General features: G+C 46.5%; 1 protein-coding gene across 1 annotated transcript in view; it reads right to left on the bottom strand.

Annotated features, from left to right (window-relative positions):
- ppp2r5a (protein phosphatase 2, regulatory subunit B', alpha isoform) overlaps positions 1–23,158 on the bottom strand; it is a 73,170-nt gene that overhangs the window by 34,048 nt on the left and 15,964 nt on the right. The window contains exons 2-4 of the mRNA XM_039738366.1: positions 12,512–12,708; positions 8,865–8,966; positions 2,771–2,863 (exon numbers count right to left, since the gene is read on the bottom strand). Coding sequence (XP_039594300.1) covers positions 2,771–2,863; positions 8,865–8,966; positions 12,512–12,708 — 392 coding nt within the window. The remainder of the gene's footprint in view (positions 1–2,770; positions 2,864–8,864; positions 8,967–12,511; positions 12,709–23,158) is intronic.

The raw sequence follows: 23,158 nt of genomic DNA, 5'->3' as shown, positions 1-23,158 counted from the left end.
TTTCTGGTACCCACGGGCCACGTGGACAGATTGGCGCTCAGCAATTCAGCCCCAAGCTAGGTATGTCACTTAAGGCCACAATTTGGTCCACACCTTTTCCCTGTGACAAGGACCCCAGAAGCAGTAAGGCGAAGGCTTTCGATGTCACTGCTTTGTTCCTTCTCTCCACTTACTGGCACAGAAGACGTGTAAAGGCCTTCAAGTATGCCTGCCACAGCTGTGGCCCCCACAGAGTTTGATTTCTGAGCTGCAGGGATGACAATAAACGGCTTACACAGCTGTCTTTTCTCCAGACACGTTGTCACGCTTATTTTAATTTAAATAAAGATTTCTAAACAGTTGGCGTCTTGTGATGAATTCTATGGTAACAGAATTTCTGTGTGTTTCGTTTTGTTCTGCAGCATCAACTGCCTGCCTGTTTAACACCTCGTCTTTACCGGCCACGGTAATGTAAACCGCACCGTGCTGCTGCTGACCAATAGAAGCCTTACGTTTACAGCTGGATGATTGCTTTTCAAATAGCACTCAGATTTTCGGGTGAATACCTAATTATTCAAACCTTCTCGCCCCAAATTAAGTTTTGAACTTGAACACTAAGAGTCTGGGATTAAATGTGAAGACTCCATCTGTTTTCTAACCTGCTTATCCGGTTCACCATTGAGAGGAGGCCACCCCGTTGGTAGCCCCTAGCTTGTCTCTAGAGCGTGAACTCATAGAAGACGACAAAAGAATAGAGACAACTGAGAGCTAAAATAAAAATTTAAATCACAACATATTCCACGCTTTTCACCACCAAAAATCTTTAAAAGCCCCCAAAGAAACCCTCCTTTTACCAAATCTCATGTTTTGCCTGTTATAGCACGCTGGTGTCGAAGGATTATTGTGAGGTAAAAATATAAATCAGAAGATGGGTAAGTTGAGCGAAACATCAAAGACAGACAGGAAATCGGTCAAAGCCAGACAAGGACAAATGGGAAGGCAACCAAAACACGATATTAAGAAGTCAAAAGTCATAAAAACCAAAACGATCAAAAACCAAAAATCGCATTGCAAGCCAATGAGATTTGGAGAGCAGACCAAGGAAAGAAACGAGTCAAAACTAGGAGATCAAAAAGGGCACAATGGACAAGTCGAAAACAAGAGAGAGAATTGGTAGCAAAAGTTTAAAACCACAGCAACAAAACAAAATAAATAATCAGGAAGAGGAGGTTTGGAAAAACAGATTTACAACTCGGATCAGGAAATGAACTTTCTTTCGATCTTTCAACCGGTAGAGCGATCACTACCCTCAAGTCACGACCTCAGAGGACACGCCCCTAGAAACACGGAAGCTGTCTTAACGATGAGTGTCCAATATGGCGGCTGAAACTGAGGGGGGAAAAAAATTAAACAACTAATAGAGCAGAGAAGTGAAAAATCGCAGAATGGAAAAAAAAAAAAGAACGAACGAACGAACAATCGATAGAAAGAACTTTATTTGTCCCCAGGGGGAAATTTGGCTTTTTACAGAAGCTCTTTACATGAAACAAGTGCTACATAATTCAAAAAGATTGAGATAGAAAAAATAAATAAAGAAAATATATTATATACAGTATATATATATATATATACACAGTATATACAGTATATATATATATATATATGTTACATAGTTTACTGTCAAATAATGCAAAGAGTATGCCACATGTGTTTCGCCATTATTTGGGCTCATCAGGCGTACACACTCCACTGCTCCTCTTGCGAGGATCGAATCTTGGACGTCAGCATCAGAGATGAAGTGCCTTTACGCTGCGCTACGGCGTGTAGTTCGTTTATTTGACAGACTGTAGATTGGAGTAATTACATTCATAGCATCCGTGTTCTGAGTCCCGATCTGATTGTATGGGTGGTCACCTACCAGGTAATGCATGTGGTTGGTCTACCAGTCGGCAAACATCCGCGATGGGGCCTCAGAACACGGATACTATGAATATATATATATGGTCCATAAATATTTGGACAGAGACAACTTTTTGTCTAATTTTGGTTCTGTACATTACCACAATGAATTTTAAATGACACAACACAGATGCAGTTGAAGTGCAGACTTTCAGCTTTAACTCAGTGGGGTGAACAAAACGATTGCATAAAAATGTGAGGCAACTAAAGCATAGATATAGATAAAGATTCCAAATCATTACAACTTGAAATTGAAACTAATTACGTTAGAATTCAAGTTCAACAAGTGTTACCCACCAAGGAAGAGTCTGTAACGAGACTGCGGCCAAATTTATTACATCCTGAGAGGTAATCAACCCGACGGTCAGGTGATGCACAGACCTGCGTTGCATTCTGGTGCTCTGTGCCCACCCTCGGTTGGTAGTCACGACCAGAACACGCCAGTGACGCAGTGAGATACACTGATCTAGTGGTGCAAACTCAGCTGTTTGAAAATCATCACTGCTAGCGACAAAAGACTGGAGAGCTTTTAGTGCTGTAAAAGGCAACTGTGCATGTGATTAAAGCAAGGCCAAAAGTCTATATCAGGTCTGGTAACATGAACAAACCCAGGGTCCTCTTAGAGCATTAAATACCCAGAGTGGAAAATAAAATGGCCTCCGAAAATCTAGAAGCAGGCTGACATGACAGGAGCCCCAGCTCAGTCAGCAGCCCAGGTCCCCATTGAGATTTTTTCCATCATTCATTACCCAGTAAACCAGCGCCCCCCTCATGACGTTTGCCACAGTTTGACTTTCGTCTTACTAAGTGCGACATGAAGTGCGACACTCACCTGCAGAACAAATTTCTGGTCGATAAATTTTTTTGCAATAGTTGGCTGAAAATCCGGATTTTCCAAAAACCTTAAGAAAAATTCGTACACCAGCTGTAAAAACAAAACAAAAAAAATTCAAGTTAGTGTTTCTGGGGTCCGTTTGTTAAAGCCTGGTCAGATGTCATATCACAACATCTGGTGATCCACGGGATGATGACAATGCAACAAATAAAGCGGCAGCTCCTGATACTACAACAGAAGGCCAAAATAACGTTAGGAACAACATGAACAAATAAAGAGAAAAATTCAAAATGAAAATGAATGTGAAAATCACAGGCAGATAGGTGGGGCGCATGTGCTGATAGTGAGTACCCACCACACGACAAAGCACCTGGATTTGGACCTCCACAAAAGTAAAAACAACAAAAGCCCACAATTATAACATTTTGTACCAAGGAATTGGGACTCAAGTCATTATGAAGATTTATTATGTTAGATTTCGCCTTTTGTGTAGAGTTCTTTTATATTCCTTTGATATTTTTATTTACTTAAATTTCTTTCTCTATTTTTGTATACAGTGGACCTTCTTGATTAAATCAATTCAACATTTCATTTAAGGCTTTGTTACCGTTGACCAGGGGTTTGCCAGTTCACCTTTCCATGTGTAATTAGGCCTTTTTAGAGTATTTTAAGTCATTAGGAGCTCTTTGAAGTATTTAGGCCTTTCCCGAGTTTTTCATTTACATTTCTTTGCTTTGCAGAACCATGGCTCTCATCCAGAGCAAGGTGCAGTGCAGGCTGGGAATGAGGCGATACCTCAAGAGGAGGAATTTCAGGTTCTCAGCGTTTCATTCACGAGTGGAGGAGGAAGGGAGCAAGAGATAGACAGAGGTACTGGAGCGGCACCGTGAGTCATGTGGACGTTGTACCAATCAGTCGTAGGGTCGACCTTCATTCCTACCCTCAGCTATGGCTGCATACTTTAGGCAAAGACTGAAATGAGTTTCCTTCGCAGTGCGTCTGGGCTCAGCCATACGGACAGGGTGAGGAGCTTAAAGCAGAGCCATTGCTTGTCCACATCACGAGCCAGTCGAGGTGCTTTCGGTTTCTGATTATGATGCCTCCTAGACAGCCCCCCGGGTAACTGGCAGGAGACCTCGGGGCAGATCCAGGACACACTGGTGAGATGATGTCTCTTAGCTGGCTTGGGAATGCTTCAGTATCCCATTGGAGGAGCTGGAGGAGGTGGGAAGGGAAATGAACATCTGGGTATCTTTCCTCAGACTGCTGCCCCTGCCACTTGGAGCTGGATAAGCAGCAGAAGATGGATGACAGACACTTTCATCCAAAGTGACAAAAGATGCCAACATAACCAAGTAAAAATCAGTCTGGGGGACTCTTTCTGAGACCTAAATTTGCTCCAGTGTCCTTTTTATTAGCCTTGCACCTACCCCATAATCCCAGAATCCTGGATTGGTATAACAGGGTCCAGCGCTGAATGAATAATGTGGGTGTGCCCTACAACGACAGACTCTAGGCTGGTTCTTAACTTCACATCACTTCCTCCTCCTCCTCCAGGTGACCCCGTATTTGCAGCACAATGGACCTGTGAGTTATCTGCATCCTAGCCAAAGCCATTTGCCCACTGGAGTGTGACCAAGCATCAGTGCTGTGCATTCCGCGATTCTGTGCAAATTTTGCAAAAATGAAGTTAGAAAGGCAGCAACAGAAATGGTTTAAAAATAATCTATGGCGTCCAAATGGCTTCACATTTGTTTTGTATTTTGCTGCAGGGCGTCTCGTTAATGCCTTTGTGAGCACACAAGTCAGCTGACGCCTCGGTGACGTTGCTGCGACTCAGAAAGAGAAAAGAGAGAAAGAGTGTGGCACGAATGAGAGAGGAGGCAGCCAAAGGGGTGCCACTCATGAGTGTGACTGGGAGGAGGCGTTTAGACAGAGAAGGAAAGGCAATGTAAGGTTCTGGACCTCACCTGCATCTCAAACACGTCTCCCTGAACAGCAGTGGAGCATTTCATAAATGAGTTGGATGGGGATCGAACTCGGACTGCTGGGTTGCAAGGCCAATTGTTCTGGTGCAGTGTTAAAGCAGACTGTTATCTGATCTGAAGGCTCGACTTTCATTCTGCTGCCTCTGCTGGTAGCCGAGCGAGGAAAGGGGCAAATGAAACAAGACAAGCAAGCACAGCGGACATGGGGCCAACTGATGTGTCCTTCTTCGAGGCATCACAACATGGGGCTACCTAGACCAGCAGCTTGAGCTCCATCCCCAGTCCCAGAGGATTATCGTGAGCACTGAAAAAAACAAAATGGAGATGACAAGGAAGCGGGCTTATTGTGGTCAAAAGACAAGCGAGGTTCAGAATACTGGAGGAGTCAAACAAGAACCAGTAAGTGGGATCCAGAACACGAAATCCTACTGCTAGGGCAGTGTGTCCCAACCTTGTGGTGTCATTAATTGATAGCGTGTTTGTAACCCACCGGACGGGTGGTGCCCTCTGTGAATTTAGCGGAGTCATCAAAGCTGGGGTATCCCGCTTGTGACCACCAGAGCGTCAGAAGGCTCAAGCGCGATCCTCCTTGGTGGTCATCAGAGCAGGGGTTGGGGTTTTGTCCAGGATTAGTCACGATCCACCTGCGACGCTGTGGCTGTATATCAGAGCAGCGGGTTTCTACTGGGGTCAGCCGTAGCCCACCTGCATGTTAGGCAACGCTGCTCTACAGCCTACTTGAGAGAACGCTAACCGTTGAAACAAAGGTTTATGTACCGTCATCACTATCATATCTGCCGATGTCACCGGCACGACGGACCAACTCGCCTAAGGTAAGAAAATGAAGATGTTAACAAAACAAACTTTTCTAATTACAAGTCATAAACATGAAAATTATGCCAGAAATAGACTGCCCATGTGTTAAAGCTATACGTATAACAAACGTTAACGCTACACCCCACTGCTGTCGCTGCCTCAGAGGGGACACCTCCCCAAGCAGAGACAGCAAGGCGTCTAGTTTAACGCCCACCTCAGCGCATCTGAAAGTGACAGATGTGAGGCCCGTGACGTCGTCTGAATTAGAAAGCAGAACAAACGTGAGATTTATTAAACAGGCTGGAGGTTCAAAGTACGAGATGTTGGGCTTCAAAGCCAAATCTTCAGCTGTCAAATGACAAAGCCTCGAAGGAACACAGAGCAGCCGTCAAACATTTTCTATTTTCTTCCCCTCCAAGTGTTTGCTTTAATTGTTACGTGACAAACCCTTTGATCAGCGCGGCCCTCAGTCGAGCGCCTCCAGGTTTTCTCTTTTCACTGATTTTGTTCACGGCATTCTTGGATGTCTGTTCTTTTTCCCCCTTAATGACTCTGTGATATTCCTCATCATAGTGAGGAAGCAGAGGCAGATGGCAAGGCGAGCTGGGCAGGGTGTGCGGCTTCACTCGGGGGGGACCGGCGATGGAGAAAAAACAAAACGAGGGAATGTGTGAATCTGCTGGGGTGCTTCCGCCATACCGGTGTGAGAGTTCACGGAAACAGCTTTGTGTTTCTTTGACTGTTTGTGTCAGGATGTGCCATCCGAGTTCTTCTCTTACCGCGTCTATCATGAGCACCAACATACCATTCATTATTATTCATGATCATTATTGTTAAGTGGCAGGGTGACCCTCACAGTCCCAGGAGACAATCCGAGTCCTGAGCCATTTGGACGCTGTTTCCGTGTTCAGGCCTGTTCTCCATCCCTAGACATGCATGTTATTTAAATTAGCCTGATTGTACGGCAAAGTAAAGGATAAGCTTGGTATTTTCCGAGTCAACAGTTATTTCTTCATGAATGAGGTATTTATGCATTTGTCACAAAACATGGCGTTCTAAATCAAATCCTATAAATCTGAAAAATTACAGAGCCTGTCCTGGCTTTTTAAAATGGAGGCCATGGAGCACAGAGCCCGACTGGAAAACATGAGTCTGAAAACTTGCTGAAGATGGATGTGCACCTTGAAACAGCAACAGTTTTGAAATACGAAAACATGCCTTCCGTGTTTCCAATGCTTGTTTATGACAATAACGGTGGAATTAATTGTTTCATCGCATATTCCTGGTACAGTTTTTCTCAAGGTTAGGATACATTTTCTATTTGCTTGTGAGATAACAGGGGCCTTCCTGGGAGAAATTCTCACATAAATACAGGATTAAATCCACACGACACCAAGCATGTGGCACACAGATTACTGTGATTGTATCCTTCGAGAGAAAACCCTGCGTCTGTTATTGAGGAGGAAAATGAGCGCTGATGTTGTGTGCACAGCTGGACTTCTTTTAAAATGGCTGACTCTCATAATATTGGAGGGTTTTTTGTTAAAAATTAAATGTATAAGCTATTTTACAATGCATGTGTAATCGCGACACACGGATTACTGCTCAACGAACTCCTTGGCTTGAAAAATAGACTTATTTGGTAAATTCTGGGGCTTTTGTTTTCCGTTTGCTCCGCGTAACTTCCATTATAAAATGCTGGAAGAGGCTCTGCTTTTTTTTTTTTTTTTAATTTATACAAAACACTTAACTTTTGGAGATCTAAAATGCTCACAAACATATTTTCAGATATCCTGAAATATACTGGAGGCAGAAGATTTGGGAAAATGCATTTGAGATACCTAGAAATGAACAGCATATCATCTTCAAATGAGAGATATCCTATAAGGAAAGAGTTTCAGGTATCCGTCATTCATTTTATGATGTCTTAGGTGCTTTACCAGATACCTTAAAACGTACCATGAAATGTTCATACGGCTGCTTCTACTGCTTCTGTATGAGTTTGACACTGGACTGAGGCAGATTCCATTATCACCATCATCATCAATGCTATGGTGTGAAATTTTTAATACAATAAATATTTTGTATGTCTTTATTCATAACTTAGACAAAGCAATATAATATTAGTCTTATATCATTGATAGGAACAGCGGTGGTTTGATATTTGGCTAACTAACCCCCAACCCGTTTTAGGACTTTGTAATTTTATGACAGGGTCAGGGAGATGTGCCTAAAACCAGTCTGAGAGGGTCCTGCAGAGAATCACTTGGCAATCAACCCCCACAGGAAAGCTAAATCACCCAGCTGGCAAGCATCAGCTCAATAAATGGTTTCTGGGGGCAGGTGTGAAAGGTTTTGTGTGCCCGCATTGGTCTGAAGTACTGTATGGCTGTTCTGATTGGTGTTTATTCAGAGGGCATTCTGTGGCATGATGCCCTATTGGTGCAAGGATTTGGACACAGAATGCACAAATTTGGTTGCTTTACCCCTCCCTATCTCTCTCTCTCTGTCACCCTCATGATGACCATAAGGGTCGATTAGCACAACTCGGCAGCCATATTGAGATAGGCATGCGGCTCGTCCTAAAGAAAGCCATACAATAATACATTATGTAAGTTGTGACTTAACTCTTGCTTGTCTTTTACTCTGTGTGATTACCTGAGGTTATAAATGTAGAAGGGAAGGTGGGGAGATATTATAAAGAACAATACCTTAGGAAGAGTGGCAAGTCTATAGGACATGAGGCCTTCTGACAAAGGCTACCCATTAAAGAATACAAGAGGGGAAAGGAGAGAAATAGAGAACAAAAAATTCATCATCCTGCCTTGTGCCTGTCACTCTTAGAGAAGCCTGAATTCTCTGACCAGCAACTGAATCAAGCTGTCTCTGGAAAAGGATGAATCAATAATAATAATATGGCCCCAGTAACCTTAAATTATGTTTAACTGCTTCCAAGAGAAGATGGATGAGTTATTATTATTATTCTTCAGCCTTGTGCCTAATATCTTCATTATAGGCTCCTTCTAACCCCAAATTGACATTGGATAAAAGATAATAAATAATTATTATTATTATGGATCCTGCACCCCTAGATCAGATTTATATAGTTGACTCGGTTATTTTTATTATGATTTATCTACTAGCCCACCCTTTCCTGGTTACCCTCCACCATGTGTGCCCTCTGATGAACTGGCATCCCACCCCAGTCTTGTTCCATCTGCTCCCTCGTGCCCCAACCTCCCAAACCCAGGTTGCAACACCACAGGGTGGTCTGATTTTGCTCGTACCTGTACATGGGGCCATGACACCTCAAGCGTGGGCTCATCCTCTTCTGGGTCGAAGTCTGGATTGTCACTTGGAGGAAGCGTTCGAAAAATGTTGGTGCTGATCTATAAGGGAGACATAAATGGAGGTTGATGAGTGACAAAGGTCACTGATGAGAGGACACCACACCTTTTTGTCAGAGTGCTTGTCCGTTTCTGCCAATTTTCCAGAAGTTCCCTATTGCCCTGAAGTGCTGCAGACATTTTAATTCTCAGTCCCTCGTATTCTCATTTCACAACAGCAGTGCTGTGACGTAATGGTGACATGTCACAAGTGCGCTGATCACAGCCCAACACTCACACCGGATGAAGGACTATATGGACTCAAAGGCCTCCTGTCTCTGCTGTTCCATCATCCTCCAAACAGAGCTGTCCCATCCTCCATGGACCTGGGGACAAAACCAGGAGGAGAAGGTGTGTGTGGGGCTCAACTCTTTATCCCCAGAACCTGTGGCAGGTGGTGATACCCATGCTCGCCCAGGTGCACCCAGTACGTCAACATAGGGACCAAAAATGTCACTCTTGAGCTTTCCAGTCCACACCTTAACTGACAGACCATATGTGGACGATAGGAGTCACAACTGAAGGACTAAAGGGCCTAGTTTCAATTCTTGGTTGCCCGATACATCGCTGTTGAAGAACTACAGGCCACTCTTCTTCTCAGAACTTCTTTCATTCAGACACACTGGTGGGCTTGTATGTGCCAGCTGCTCATTTTAGGTTCTCTCAATTGGGTCAAGTCAGGACTTTGACTCCAAAACCACTCAGGTGTGGAGCTGTTTTTGTGATTTTCCACCTCGTTCTGCTGCATAACTGAGTGACACTTCTGCCCTTTGTCTCAGACAGATTACCTGAATGTCTTTAAATTCCTGGTTCCTTCAATAATGACAAGTATTCCAAGCATCTCCATGCCAGCTCAGCCCCATCTCATCATAGGTCTGATAAACACCAGGCATGGTAGGCTGTCTCATATAAACAGAGTCCCACCTTTGACTCGTTTCTCATTATTATCATTGGGGATCATCCCAGCGTTTCCTGGCATTGCGGTTTCTCTTGGATGGCAGGAATTCAACTTTGCTCCTTTCCCAGGATTCCCATTTCTCTTTCTTAACGCTGACCTTAGCTGAGGCTGGAGAGCTCCTTTAATGAGTCATCAATGTGCCCTTGGGGTCATTTTGGGAAGACGGACTGTTTGGGGTCAATGGCTTTCACTGTCACTTGGGTGCGCTGCAGTCCCAGAACGTTGGAAATATCCTTGTCACCCATTCCTTACTGGTAACAACTTTCTTCCTCATCTCTTCTGGAATTTCCTTTCTCCTAGAAACGACTCTGAACTAAACAGTCCCAAATCATGGAGTTGCAAACAAAGGCTCAAAATGTCAACTAGAAAGGGATACCGCCAAGCCCTGCCAGTCACATAAAAATGCAATAATGAATCTTTATAAGCAAAAGATTTATTTTCAGAAAAAGCTGTTAAACAGCAAAGCTGCAAAGAGCACAAAAAGCCCAGCTGAGAAGGCCTGAAAAGGTGTAAAAATCCAGTAATTCCCAAATAATCAAAGTCAATAAACACAGAAGAACTTACCACCACTGTGAGTGCATTCAATGAACCACAACGGATTGCTTGTTTGCCCAGCCCTTACAGGGATGAGGGTACTCAGTCACATGAAGTGATGGGCAGGTGGTCCCGTCTCATGGGAAACCACCACCAAACTACATAGAACCTTGCAGAACATACTTTGACACATGAAAATATATAAATAATCCACACTGACAAAATAAAAGAGGAACACAATACACAAAGATGAGCCATTTGAACCCCAGCCTTTTGGGGACAGGGGGACACAATAGAAACCCCGGGATGACAACTTGACTCTCGTGACAAGGGTCAGTATAAGGTGTGATTTAGGTTTAACGTGGGGTGTTCAATCAGCTGTGTTGAATTATCAATGAGTAACTGAGGGGGCAATTACCTTTTCACACAGCGGTGTTGGACATGATATGGTATGGTATTACGTGAATATATTGAGCAGCAAATCAGAAATTGTGTTATATATTTACTGTGGTCCCTTTGTCTAACATGACATTTTGTCTGAAGATCTGAAGCCAATCCTTGTGACAAATATACAAAAAAAAAAAACAGAGAATAGCGGGACAGGAGTGAATACTTTTTCACAACACCATATTTAATGAACACTTGTTAGGTTTTACATCTTCTACTGTGTGGTGTGCTGGACCCACCAAACCAACAAGCTGCTTAGCGAGGGAGACTCAGTTTAGGGGTGCCCCCCGGACTCCCAGGTGGTAGTGGCGGAGGAGAGAAAGGAGATAAAAGTGAGTGCCGTTATGAACAATGCTGCACATCTTCTCTGTGACACACTCACACCAAGGACTTGGAGCAGCAGAAGTGTGTCAAGAAATGCGACTGGAGGGTCCACCATACCTACTGTACGACAACTTGCTATCCGCCTGTACATCCGTCACCTTCTACCCACACTTTCATGATTCATCACACAAAGCAGCCATTCGATTTGATGGGGGCGCCCCCTGGAGGACCACTGACCTCTACCCTTTTGTGCCCCTTCTCTCACATTCTCAGACCTTCTTAGGCCCAGTTTGAGGTGTTGGCTGGCCTACGCATGTGGCAGGAGACATCCCCGATCAGGGTGCCAGTCTATCACAAGGCTCACTCCCTGTCACACTGGGCCAGTTTACAGTCGCCAGTTAGCGTTTCCTACACGAATTTGGGGATGTGGGAGGAAAACAAGAATACAAAGTTATGTAAATGTGTGGCAGAATGTGCGGGATTTGAGCCCAGGACGCCAGTTATACAAAGCAGCAGGGGCTGACAACTGCACCACCTTGCCACGTTTGTGCCCCCAGGGATAACATATTGGAGGTGGCTCAGCAGTAGCTCTACTTCTATCAGTTCCCGGAGGCTGGGCTCGGCGGCCAACTAGGCCATGGCCTTTCTGTACCCCTGTGTGTTGATCCCGGTAAATCTCAAAGAAGTGTGCCCCTTAAGTTAATTAGCAACTCTACATTGGCCACAAATGGACTGGCCCCCCCTTCCAGGATTGGCTCCTGCCTTGTGCTTGATGCTGCCTGGACAGGATCTGACCACCACAACCCACCATCTGCACGAAATCCACCTAAAGGAATGTAAGGACATGACCTTCTCAGGGTTCCTTGTCAAATCCACCCCTGAATGGCCAAACGAGGAACGCTGTGGCCCCCCCCCCTTCACATCGCCAAAGTGAACTAGTGGCACAGGGACGACTTTAAAATAGAAACACGTATAAAAGGAATGGAAAGTCTCTAAGGCCTCTGAAATCTCATTCTCGAGTGTCACATGTCCAGAGTGCAGAACAACTGCCGCATGTCCCAGCCCTCCCCACCCCCAGCCCCCCTGTGCCCCAATGCCGGATGCGTCTCATCCTCAAGGCGGTAGACTCGTCCTGAAATTCAGCGCCTTGCAAACAACACAAAAAGAATTCTAAATCGCTTTGGCTCGTCTCCTTTCACTCACCAAGACGTAACCCGAGAAGCCCGGATCAGCCGCTCGCACCGATCCCCATCATCTGTCTTCTGCTAAATTAAGACCTGCTTACCATGGCCGTGATGTCTGGGTAGGACGCCTCGACCAGCACCCCCCGGTTTGTGGACACATAGTCCACCAGCTCATTCAATGTGGCCCGCTTGATTTCTTTGTTCTTCAGGTCTGATGCCGAGTCCAGGAAATCAAAGAGCATGCAACACTGCTGAAGCTTCTGGCAGAAGAGCTCCTGCTGCTCCGCCGTCGAGGCATCTGCAAAAAAAAGGAAAAAAGTGCTGAAAATGTGGCCGGTCCGGGCACATCAGATGAAATGGGGAGCCGCCGGTCACAAAGCGACGTCCCATCCAGGGTTACCCTCCCATTGAGGATCGTAGGTAGCCACCCTAACCAGGCCGACCTCCACTGCCCAGGTTTATGGAATCTCCTCCCATTTACAGTGGGATTACCAGTACTATGGCCAGGATTGAGGACCTTCATCCCACCCAAAATATCTTCACTGTCCACTGTATCATCATCCCATCCATGGCTAACCCCGCAGCTGAGGAAGGAGGACTGTCATCCAACATGCACTGCCCATGCCCATACAGGAATCACTGACTGGCATAGTGTACTGGCACCCCATTCAGGATTCCAACTATCATGGCCATCATTGTGGGCATACCCCGCTCCACTGTCTGGGATTGTGAATTATTATCTCATTTGGGATTCCCACCACTATGGCTACAATTGTAGACCCAGAGATACACCACACTCTCTGGGATATGTGGACGGTCATCCCACTCAGGGTTGTCACCACTATGACCAGGACTGTGGACCACCTTACTGTCTATGGCTACCTCAACAATCTGGGTTTGCCAACTATCATCCAGCCTACAGCGACCCCCACTGTCCAGGATTGTGGGCTGCCGTCCTCGCTGTTAAGGATTCAGGATTCCTACCACTATGACCAGGCTTCAGGACCACCATCTATCCCACGTCTAACACCACCATCCATAATTTTTGTGCCATCCATGCATTCAGGATTCCCACCACTTTGGCCACAACTGTGGATCCCTTGCCCATGGCTACCTCCACTGTCTTGTGATTGCCACCATTCTGTCCAGGATTGTGGACTGTCATCACACCCAGAGATATCCCCAATGTCCAGGATTTGTGGACCCTCATGACACTCATGATTGCCCCCAAGTATGGCCAGTGCCCATCGAGTCGTGTGACTGAGACTCGTCTGTGGGCCTGAATACCTCGAGGCAGCTCCAGGTGTCAGGTTTGACACACTCCACCTCACGTTTGTGGATCGTGACATCAGTCTTAATCCATACTATTTTACAAACAGAGGAGAATGACGACTGAAGTGACTCACATGGGTCACTACAGCGAACTGCAGAAAGGAACTTGACCACCACCCCTGTGTCTCGAAGGCCAGTGCATTGACCAGGTCAGCACAAAGACAGAGGCTGCCCGGCTCTCATATGGACGACAGCACCAAAGATGCAGATGGTGGAATGAAGAGGGGCCCTTGGCCACAAATGCCATTCGTTGTACTTTGCCTGAATTCCCAAGAGTCCTGTCTCTGGGCCACCAGCTGGTACGTCATTAATGTCCACAGATGATGATTAAGAAATTCAAAAAGGGACCCTACTAATCGCAACATAATGGAGATGGCAGCATGCTGCTCAGTAAAGTAGTCTCCTGGTTTGAGCTGCCACGTGTCTGGGGTATGACAGGAAATCATAAAAGGCGATCCAGGAGATGCGAGCCAACGACACAAACCAGCGAGCCACGACGCACGTCGACCCCAATAAAGTAGCACAGCCACAGACGTGATAGAAACCGCAACAAAAGGCCCAAATCACCAGCTCCTGAACCCAATGCCTCAGCCAAAATGCACAAGACCCTCAACTGTTGATATAGTAGGAGATGACCAAGCGAGACTCAAGACGAAGGTGGGCGGTCACATCAGACACCACCGCCCAGATCTGCAGGCGTCTTCCTGACACGTTTTCAAGTTCTGTGCGGTGGCGGCCGTCGCCTCTCCTCCTGAAATCAAAGCTGCGCCTCTTTTTTGGGTCTAATCCCTGTTAATGCGGACAGCTGCTGCCCTCAGTAATGACAGAGCTCTCGGAGCAGGTGTCCTCGCTGCCACACTCCCGCCAATGGCAGCCATCAGCCCAACTTGAGAAGGCCAAAATGAGGATATAAAAAGCAGCAAGTGAAGCGAGAGTGGCTCCCATCGACTCAGGCCCCAAAAGCAATGCTAGCCTACCCATAACAGAGCTCACTCCAGACAGCTTGATCTTAAAATCTACCGGCCTGCTTCGGCCTACACGGGCCTAAAAAAGGAGTTTTGGCTTTAAAATACTTTAAAACTCCCAAAATATCTCAAAGCATCTCTCAAGGGGATAGGAAACCGCTAAAAGAAATTGGCTTGAGAAACAGTCCACAAAAGGAATCTTGATAAACGAGAATACTTATTCAAAAATAGAAACTGTAAGAGACAGCTCAAAAAGGAGTTGCCTGAAAGGTGAAGAAGTCCCAATACACCATCACCACAAACCAGTAAATCTAATGTGTGTCTCATTGTTATTTTTGAATTTTCTTTGAAGTTATGTCCTTTAAATGCCCGGATATTCCTTGTGTGTTGTGGGTCGAGCCTGAGGAGGCGGGGCCACCCTGACACCACTGCTCCACAGCCTGCCCCCTGGCTATTTAGAGCTGGAGCGGAGAAGGTTCGGGAATCGGAGATCATTCCGTTTGTGTTTGGAGTTTTTGTCAGCATTTCTATTTTCGTTTCATTCCTTCTGGTTTTGCTGACTTCTTGTTTCTGTCCAACAATTCTTGATTGCATACTTAGGACTGCCTTGTGGGAAACTCCTTCTGGCTCTTAGCAGGGGTTTACTGTGATCCTCCTGCTTGTGGGGCTTTGCTTTGTTTTGGGACATTTTTGTGTTCTTTCGCCAGCTCTCCTTGTTTAACCTGCATGTCATTGTTTTAAGTAAGCTGCGCTGGCGAGTCGTGGCCTTGACCTGTTTCTTGGTTTTTTTTTTGTTTTGTTTTGTGGGGGGGGATTGTCGTCTCACATCCGTGTTTGACATGTTTAGGGCTCTACTACACAATACCATGCAGAAGACAACATCCACATAATGGCTCCAGCAACTTCAATGCATGTGATAAGAGGTCTGTGGCGAAGCGCGATTTTTAAATTAGGCTCCAAAGGGCTGTGGGTGTGGGTGATTAGGGCATTTGGCTGATTGCACATTCACATATAAATACGACTTGGTCAGTCAGGTGCCTTTTTAAAACCTTTCTGGTTTGTAGTACCTCCACCCAATCAGGTAGTGCACGAGTAGCCTGCACGACAGGAGGAAGGAATCAAAATCAGATCAAAGACTGAGGAGATCAGAACAAAAGATCACATCTGGGGCCAGCGTTGTCAGCACATCTCCAGTGGGCACAGAAGCCTCAAAACGGGACTCTAGAGGGATGGAATAAAGTTGCTTGGTCAGACCATTCCAGGCTTTGACTGAAAGATCAGAATTTGGACACAAGTACCAGGAGCAATGGAGGTGCCACCCTGGCTGGTGTCAATAGCAAAGGCTGGCAGTGGCCTTGTGATGGTGAGGGGCACATTGAGGCTACTAATACCCACTGAACAGTTCATCCTGTCCTGGCAGGTCATTTCCAGCATGATGATGATGTAGCATGTCATGGGAAACACATTGTCACCGAATGCCACACATGACAGCAAACTTATATGGCTTCAGTAGCCTTCACGGTCCCCAATGCCATCGATGAGGTGCACAGGATATGGTGGGACTGCATGGCCACCCAATTTACAGCAACCATACGTGGCACATCCTTTTAAGGCAATGGTAGAACATTCCAGGGCAACACGTCAAGCATCTCGTAAACTCACAGCAGACAAATCTGTGCTGTCCTCATGGACAAGGCGCCACTACAGAGATGTACCCAATAAACTGGCCTCTGGTTTATAGAGATAATAAGTGATGCCCCCGATATAGGCAGGATCAGAAAATGGCTGTTTAGCTTTGAGCAGTGTAGCCCTCCAGTAGTTGGGGTCCAGCTCTGCCCCTACCAGCTGTGGAGCCACCAAGCAATTGCTTATCTTGCACCAGTGACTGGTAAGTTGTGTCCTCAAATGGAAAGAGTGCAAAGCAGGTGCCACTTTGGGTGACTGGCATGGCATCCCCGATCCGCTTTTAACCCCGCACACTCACCGTTCTAGTTTTTAACTCTGAGTACCGTTGGACTGACCTCACCTCATCATGCCAATATCTTCAAAGCCACTAGCGGTGTTCCTATGTGTGCCACCACACATCTGCCCCTTTTGGAAGCTGACCTCACCCTTCCTGGCAGCGCTGCTTTGCTGCCGACAAACAAGCCCCCTAGCAAGAGACATTTGCAAATGTTAGGAGCCACTCAGCAGGGACAGGAGACCAGGGAGGAGCTCACGTCAACCTTCAGGACTGGCATTCTCAGAAGTGCCAACGGATATTCATGGAAACAGCTGGCACAGCCTCTCTTTTTCTGCTGTTTGTGTTTCCAGATATGTGGCCTGGTGGAGCCCACTTTTGGGTCCCCATTTATACATTTACTGTACCCGACCAATCCTGTTACAACATTACAGACATGGAGGGAGAGGTCAGATTTAGAATTGTAACTGGTACTCACTTTCAGGCCTCTATGAAAGCCACTATATCATATATACACACATACCTACAATATGCATAATAATATATATATAATAAAAAATATATATAAAATAATAATAATAATATATACATATATTTTATATATTTATATATTATACTATATATATATATATATAATTAAAAAAATGAATAAATTGCTTGTTATTTCCATAAATGGTCGCCAAATCTCCAGCCTCAGGACTTCACCAATGGGGTCGATGGGAGCATTTGCCAGGATGGGTTGAAGCACCACCCCTTTTGACTTTTTGTCTTTGGCCCCACCCATCTGTGCCTGGTGCTTTGCCACATGGATTATGCAGTCATATGACCATCGTGGGGATGGCACCGCTTGAGTACTCGTGTCGTGTACCTCCGTGATGGCAGCACAGTGATTCTCCACAGATGGTTTCCTGGGTTCACATCCCATGCCTGTCTATGCACAGTCTGCATGTTCTCCCCATGTCTGGGGGGCTTTTCAGCAGTTACTCAGGTTATCCTCCCAAGTTCCCAAAACCGGCTCAGCTCTTAAAATTCTGTCTTTGTTTTGACAAATGTTTCACTTTTCATAAATCATGTTTTTGTAATGTTTGTAATTTTACGCATGTCCCTGCCCTTTGGAGGCTCTCGTCTCCCTTTCTTGAGCTTCGCCTCTTTGCCTGTTTTTAGGTCTTTTTGGAGTATTTAGGCCTTTGGCCTTTATTGGGGTATTTCGAACCATGGACCAGTTTGGGCCTTGTGTGGTGTGTGATGTTATGGTTTAGGTCTAATGTCACACACACAACCAGGGCATATTCAGTACCGCCGAGCCAAAAACCCTGCACTCAGCAGGCCCAAACCATGAATGGGATGCTTGTCCATGATAGCCAACCCTCACCAGACCCCCAAGACCACCAACTTTACTCCTACTAAGCCCACCTTGCCCTGCCTGAATTCAATTCAAACCCCCAGCGTCACCCAATCCATCCACCCCGTCTTCAGTGGTCGATTATCAGATTTAGATTTGTGGCAGTGTTGGTGTTTTGGGTGGGGTCTATCCAGCGTCTATGAACAAGCCCTGGCGGGGATGCCAACCTATCACAGGGCAGTATGAAGTATGAGTACACCTGACCTGAACACGCTGAGAACACGCAAGCTGCGCACAGATTAGGACCCGTCAGGCTTGGAGTCCTACAAGCTGTAAGGTGCGTCACTAGGCTTCCTTTAATATTTTTTATGCTTCATTTCAATTGTGTGCTTTATGTATTTATTTATTTATTTTTTTATTTTTTCATATAAAAATCGAGTGGCGGAGACCCTGCTCTCCCACATCAGCCGAGCCGCCAGCCAGCGTGCAGGAAGTGCAGATCAAAGGGCCGCCTGGCAGGCTGTTTCAGTTTCCATGCCTGTGAAGCCCCTCTGGGCGGACATCAAAATGGGCCGCAGGTCACTGAGGGAGCAACTCTGAAGACACAGAGATCTCGGAGACACAGAGGCGCTTTACGGCGGCCGGCAGACACTCCTCAATCCAAAGGAAATCGGAAGGCGTGGGAGCGGATCGGTGGACTACAGTGGGGAAACTGAACACACAGGGAGCCCGGGTTCAAGGCCAGAGAGATGAACTGCGGCCCACCATGGGCTGGGAGGAAACACAGAAGTGGGCCATGTAAGGATGCCGATGAAGGGGCGCTATATTGGGAGTTTGATAATGGAGGGGCACCATACCAAAGTAAACCGCGTGTCACGCTTGGCAACGGAAAGGCGATACATGTAGCTGCACTGTGTGCCATGTGGGCTTGTTAATGGAGGGGTGCTGTGTAGCTTTGTGAAAGGGCTTTGTGAAAGGGCGCTAAGCCGTGTGCCACGAGGCTTTGACAAACTAAATTGTGGGTTTGTTAATCAAGGGGCGCTATTTATAAAGTGTATGCCATGGGGTTTGATTAATGGAAAGGCGCTATATTAAATAAACTATGGATGAGGAGGGTTTGCTAGTGGATAACAGAGTGTGCTTTATGGGGTTATTAATGAAGGGGTGCCGGGGCTTCAAAACATCAGCGACAAGCGCATGAAGTGAGAAAAGTGACTCCTGGGATAACTAGAGGGATGGCACTGACTAAAAACAGACCCTGTGCTCTATTTAGAACAGTGGGCAGCAGATAAGTTGGGGGTCAGCGATGCCCCTCTTATTGTATCACCGAGTCAGCCACCCCACTGCCAGGCTTTAAAAGCCTCATTGGCTCGGCGCACACGGGGGGTCCCGCAAAGTCGGAGTGAAGTGTGCCATGTGGGAACACAGACTGGCACTTAGTGGGGATTAAAGGTCCCAAGGAGGTGATATCAGGCTGGGGAATGGAAGACATGAAGGCGGGGGGGACGTCAGGAAAAGAAACTTCTGGAAAAAGAGCAGTGCAACGAGATGACATCGGTGCAAGACAGGTGGCTTCAGTATGAGACAAGAGAGCCGCTTAAGGGGTATAAGCATGCTGATCATACCCGGGTATCAAGACAGACATGAACGACAGAGATAGAAATGAAAGGCACTATATAACAGATAGACAGATAGATAGATAGCGTAGTTGGCAGGATTAGATAGATGGATACATACATACATTCATTTCAAATGTGTACAAAGGGGTGGCCCAGTGTTTGGCACTGCCATCTCGCGGCTTCACAATCTGAGGTTCAAATCTTTAGCGATGTCTGTACAGACAAAGAGAACGAATGGCAGCCTGACATGTCTGCTGTCTCCATCTGCCTTGACCATGGATGGACAGATTGGACACTTGAGAGTACTGGCTCAGTGGTTAGTGCTGCAGTCTGAAAACTCCAGAGTTTTGGGTTCAAATCCTTATTTAGTTTCCTTAATGGACAGATGGTTGGCCAAAAGAGAGGAACAATACAGCGGTTTGAACTGCAGCCTCACAGCCTCAGGTTTTGGGGTACAAATGCCTTCTCAATGTTGATCAGGAATGGACAGATGGATGGATGAACAAGGGGCACAGTGGTCAGTGCTGAGGCCTCACAGCTTGAGTCTATTGCTACTCAATTGGTGGACCTAATAATCTGGCCTCTCAGGGTATTCTTCTTCATCTTCTTCTTCAACCTTCGGCTGCTCCTATTAGGGGTTGCCATAGCGGATCACCTTCTTCCATATCTTCCTGTCCTCGTCATCTTTCTCGGTCACACCCATCACCTGCATGACCTCTGTCACCATATCCATAAACCTTCTTTTAGGCCTTTCCCTTCTCCTCTTCCCTGGCAGCTCTATCCTTAGCACCCTTTTCCCAATATACCCCTCATCTCTCCTCTGCACATGTCCAAACCAACGCAATCTTGCCTCTCTGACTTTATCTGCCAACCTGAGCAGACCCTCTAATGTCCTCGTTCCCAATTGTCTCCCCAGGTGTGCCACAGTGGGTCAAGTGGGAGTTGAACTGGCCCACACCACAAGCAGGGGGAATTCCATCTGGAATCTACCAAGGACTGGCACTTTACAAGGTGGGGCTCAAGCATGTGATGGCCACCAGAGGGAGCTGCAGATAGCCAGCCACAGGACTGCCAGAGGGTTGTTCCTGTTGTCACTGCCTGCCAGAGTTGGGGACAAGGGCTCGGTGGCAGGAGGAGGAGGAAATGACAGAGTAGGCGTGCAACTGTTGAACTCTGAAGAAAGTCGACTTCATGAAGTTGAATGAGCTTGAAGCAAAAGTGCTGCAGAAAACTAAGGAGAAGAACTTGTAGGGACCTGGTCAGCCATAAAGAAATAAGTGAAGTGTTGAGCAGGAGTGTAACATTGGAGGCCAAAATCAAGCTGAGGAAACTGTTCAGACATATTTGTAGGATGAAGGATGGCAGAGTGAGTGTGTTTATGTGCACTTCAGCAAACCGGTGATTCACTGAAACCCACTTTTAATAATGCCACGTGCCCCCCAAGAGACTGCCCCTCCCCCACCGAGATACTATGCTTGGAGAAAGCCAGTAACGCACATAGATTTCTTCGCCAGTGGTTCAGTGATGTGGCCATGTAAACCCTTAACAGGGTTACAGTTGGGGATTCTGCAGTTTGTCCACCTGCACATGCGTCACACACACATCCAGCAGCCTCCAGTAGAGAGCGGTGAACATGTCCACACAGATCAACCTCCAGAGGTAAAGCTTGGCCGATCGCATTGGGTTTGCTCCTGGTCTCAAGATGTTGATGAGTTGAATGTGCAGGGCTAAGCTTAGCAGCATAGCTTCAGGAGACGAAGGTTCGGTTACTTGTTTTCAGATTCGCGTCAGTCACTAATGATGTCTCATCTTTTTTTCTGTACATTCTTATGACACCGGAGCGTTTTGCCAAAGGAGAACTCCACAAGTGGACTCGTGAGTGTAAACGGAGTTAAGGAAACACATTTCTGCCTCAGCCGGGTTACTTACCTTATCATGGTTTTGAGTGTGCATTTAACAGGAATGCTTGGAAGTGCTAAAGGAACAAGAAAAAGAGGAAGACATAGAAGAAGGTAGTTGGACGATATCCGAGAACTTGAGTCCACTTGACTCGAGAGGAATGGACACTGGTCAAGATGGAAGGCTCCCACCATTGGGGGTCCATAGGACTATGTGGTGCAAAGAAGAAGATGAAAAAGAAGAAGAAGAAGAAGAGAAGGCAGATTCATCAGTACCAGGACAATGCCAAACCAAGGAGCTGGGCAGAGACTAGAGGCAGAGCACTCTGCCAGTGCCGTCTACCTTGTTTAGAAGGTCAGCAGGTTTAGACTTCTTGTAATGACCAGCACTGAAGTGGGCACAGCTCTCCCAGGCTCACCAGTGCCGCTGTTTCCCCAGACATCTGATGGCAGCCCACAGCTCTCATTCTGTTCTCACAAACCTCTGCCTGTGATCGGTGGAGTCCATCATCACTGACTGTAGTACATCCTGGTATGGCATCTGCTCGGCTCAAGAGGGAGGTGAATATGGCCACATGTTCACGAGACACACCACACTCACTGCCAGGAAGGATAAAGAGGGTTAATAAAGACTTCGTCCATCCTCTTCTCTCTCCTGCAGTCTGACTCATGGAAGTCACACCCAGAGACACAGGGACAGTCGTGAGATTATTGAAGAAAGTGCCAAGTCATTCAGATCCCCACCACCCCCAACAATTTTGATTTCCAGACTGTCATCTCCATAAGGTTAATTATGGGGTGGATCCACCTATATTTTGCAGAGATAACAATAAGGTGGGACTCATCCATCTTTGTGTCAGTCCTTTGTCAAACCTGCCTACCCCCAGGTCGGGGGACGAGCCCACACTGTCTCTGCCCTTTCGTCCACTCGTTTTAAATCCTCTACAAGAAACAAAAAACCACCAACACCTTTAACGGCACACAGCTACAGAAATGTGAGGAATTCAAGAGCGAGGAGCTCAAGGACATTCGGATTCTTAGGAAAACATTTACCAGGAGCAGTTAATGGAGTGTGCGGTGTAAGGAACCGAGTTCTTCATTAACCAACAGGCTCGCTCAAGTAAGACAGAAACATCCAGCGTGACGCCCGCCTGGGTCAGGACTCTCTGGATCTCTCAGAGGAAGGCGGCAACAGTAGCCAGAGGGTTGTGTTCTCCTCACGTCCATACTTGCCATGCCCGCCTCCTCGAAGTGTGCCGACAGTCAGTCGAGAGCCCTGGGCCTTTGGCGGCTGACACGACAGCAGCAGCAAATTTTCATGTAAAGAGCGATGATCAGCGAGTCAAAACTTCTGTCTGCCATATCTGAGATGACTACCCGACCACAAAGTGCAAGAAGTAGCAGAATTGGAGTTGTACCTGTACTGATACGGGACTCCGCTTTCCAAGTGTCTACACCTAGCAGGGCGACGCGGGCTGAGCTGGGCAAAAGCAACTACTGAGCAATAAGGGGAGACTTCTGTATAAGACACAGAACACGTCCAAAATGAAAGGCGTTTGTAACCAATGACTTCTTAAGATTTCTACTTCTCTTATTCGGGAAAGTGTTGGTGTGTGCGATATCGGCAAAAAA

This window comes from Polypterus senegalus, chromosome 16 (assembly GCF_016835505.1).
Source record: "Polypterus senegalus isolate Bchr_013 chromosome 16, ASM1683550v1, whole genome shotgun sequence".
NCBI classification, from domain to species: Eukaryota; Metazoa; Chordata; class Cladistia; order Polypteriformes; family Polypteridae; genus Polypterus; species Polypterus senegalus.
Note: the sequence above shows the minus strand (reverse complement) of the source record. Positions and strands in the feature narration are given on the sequence as shown.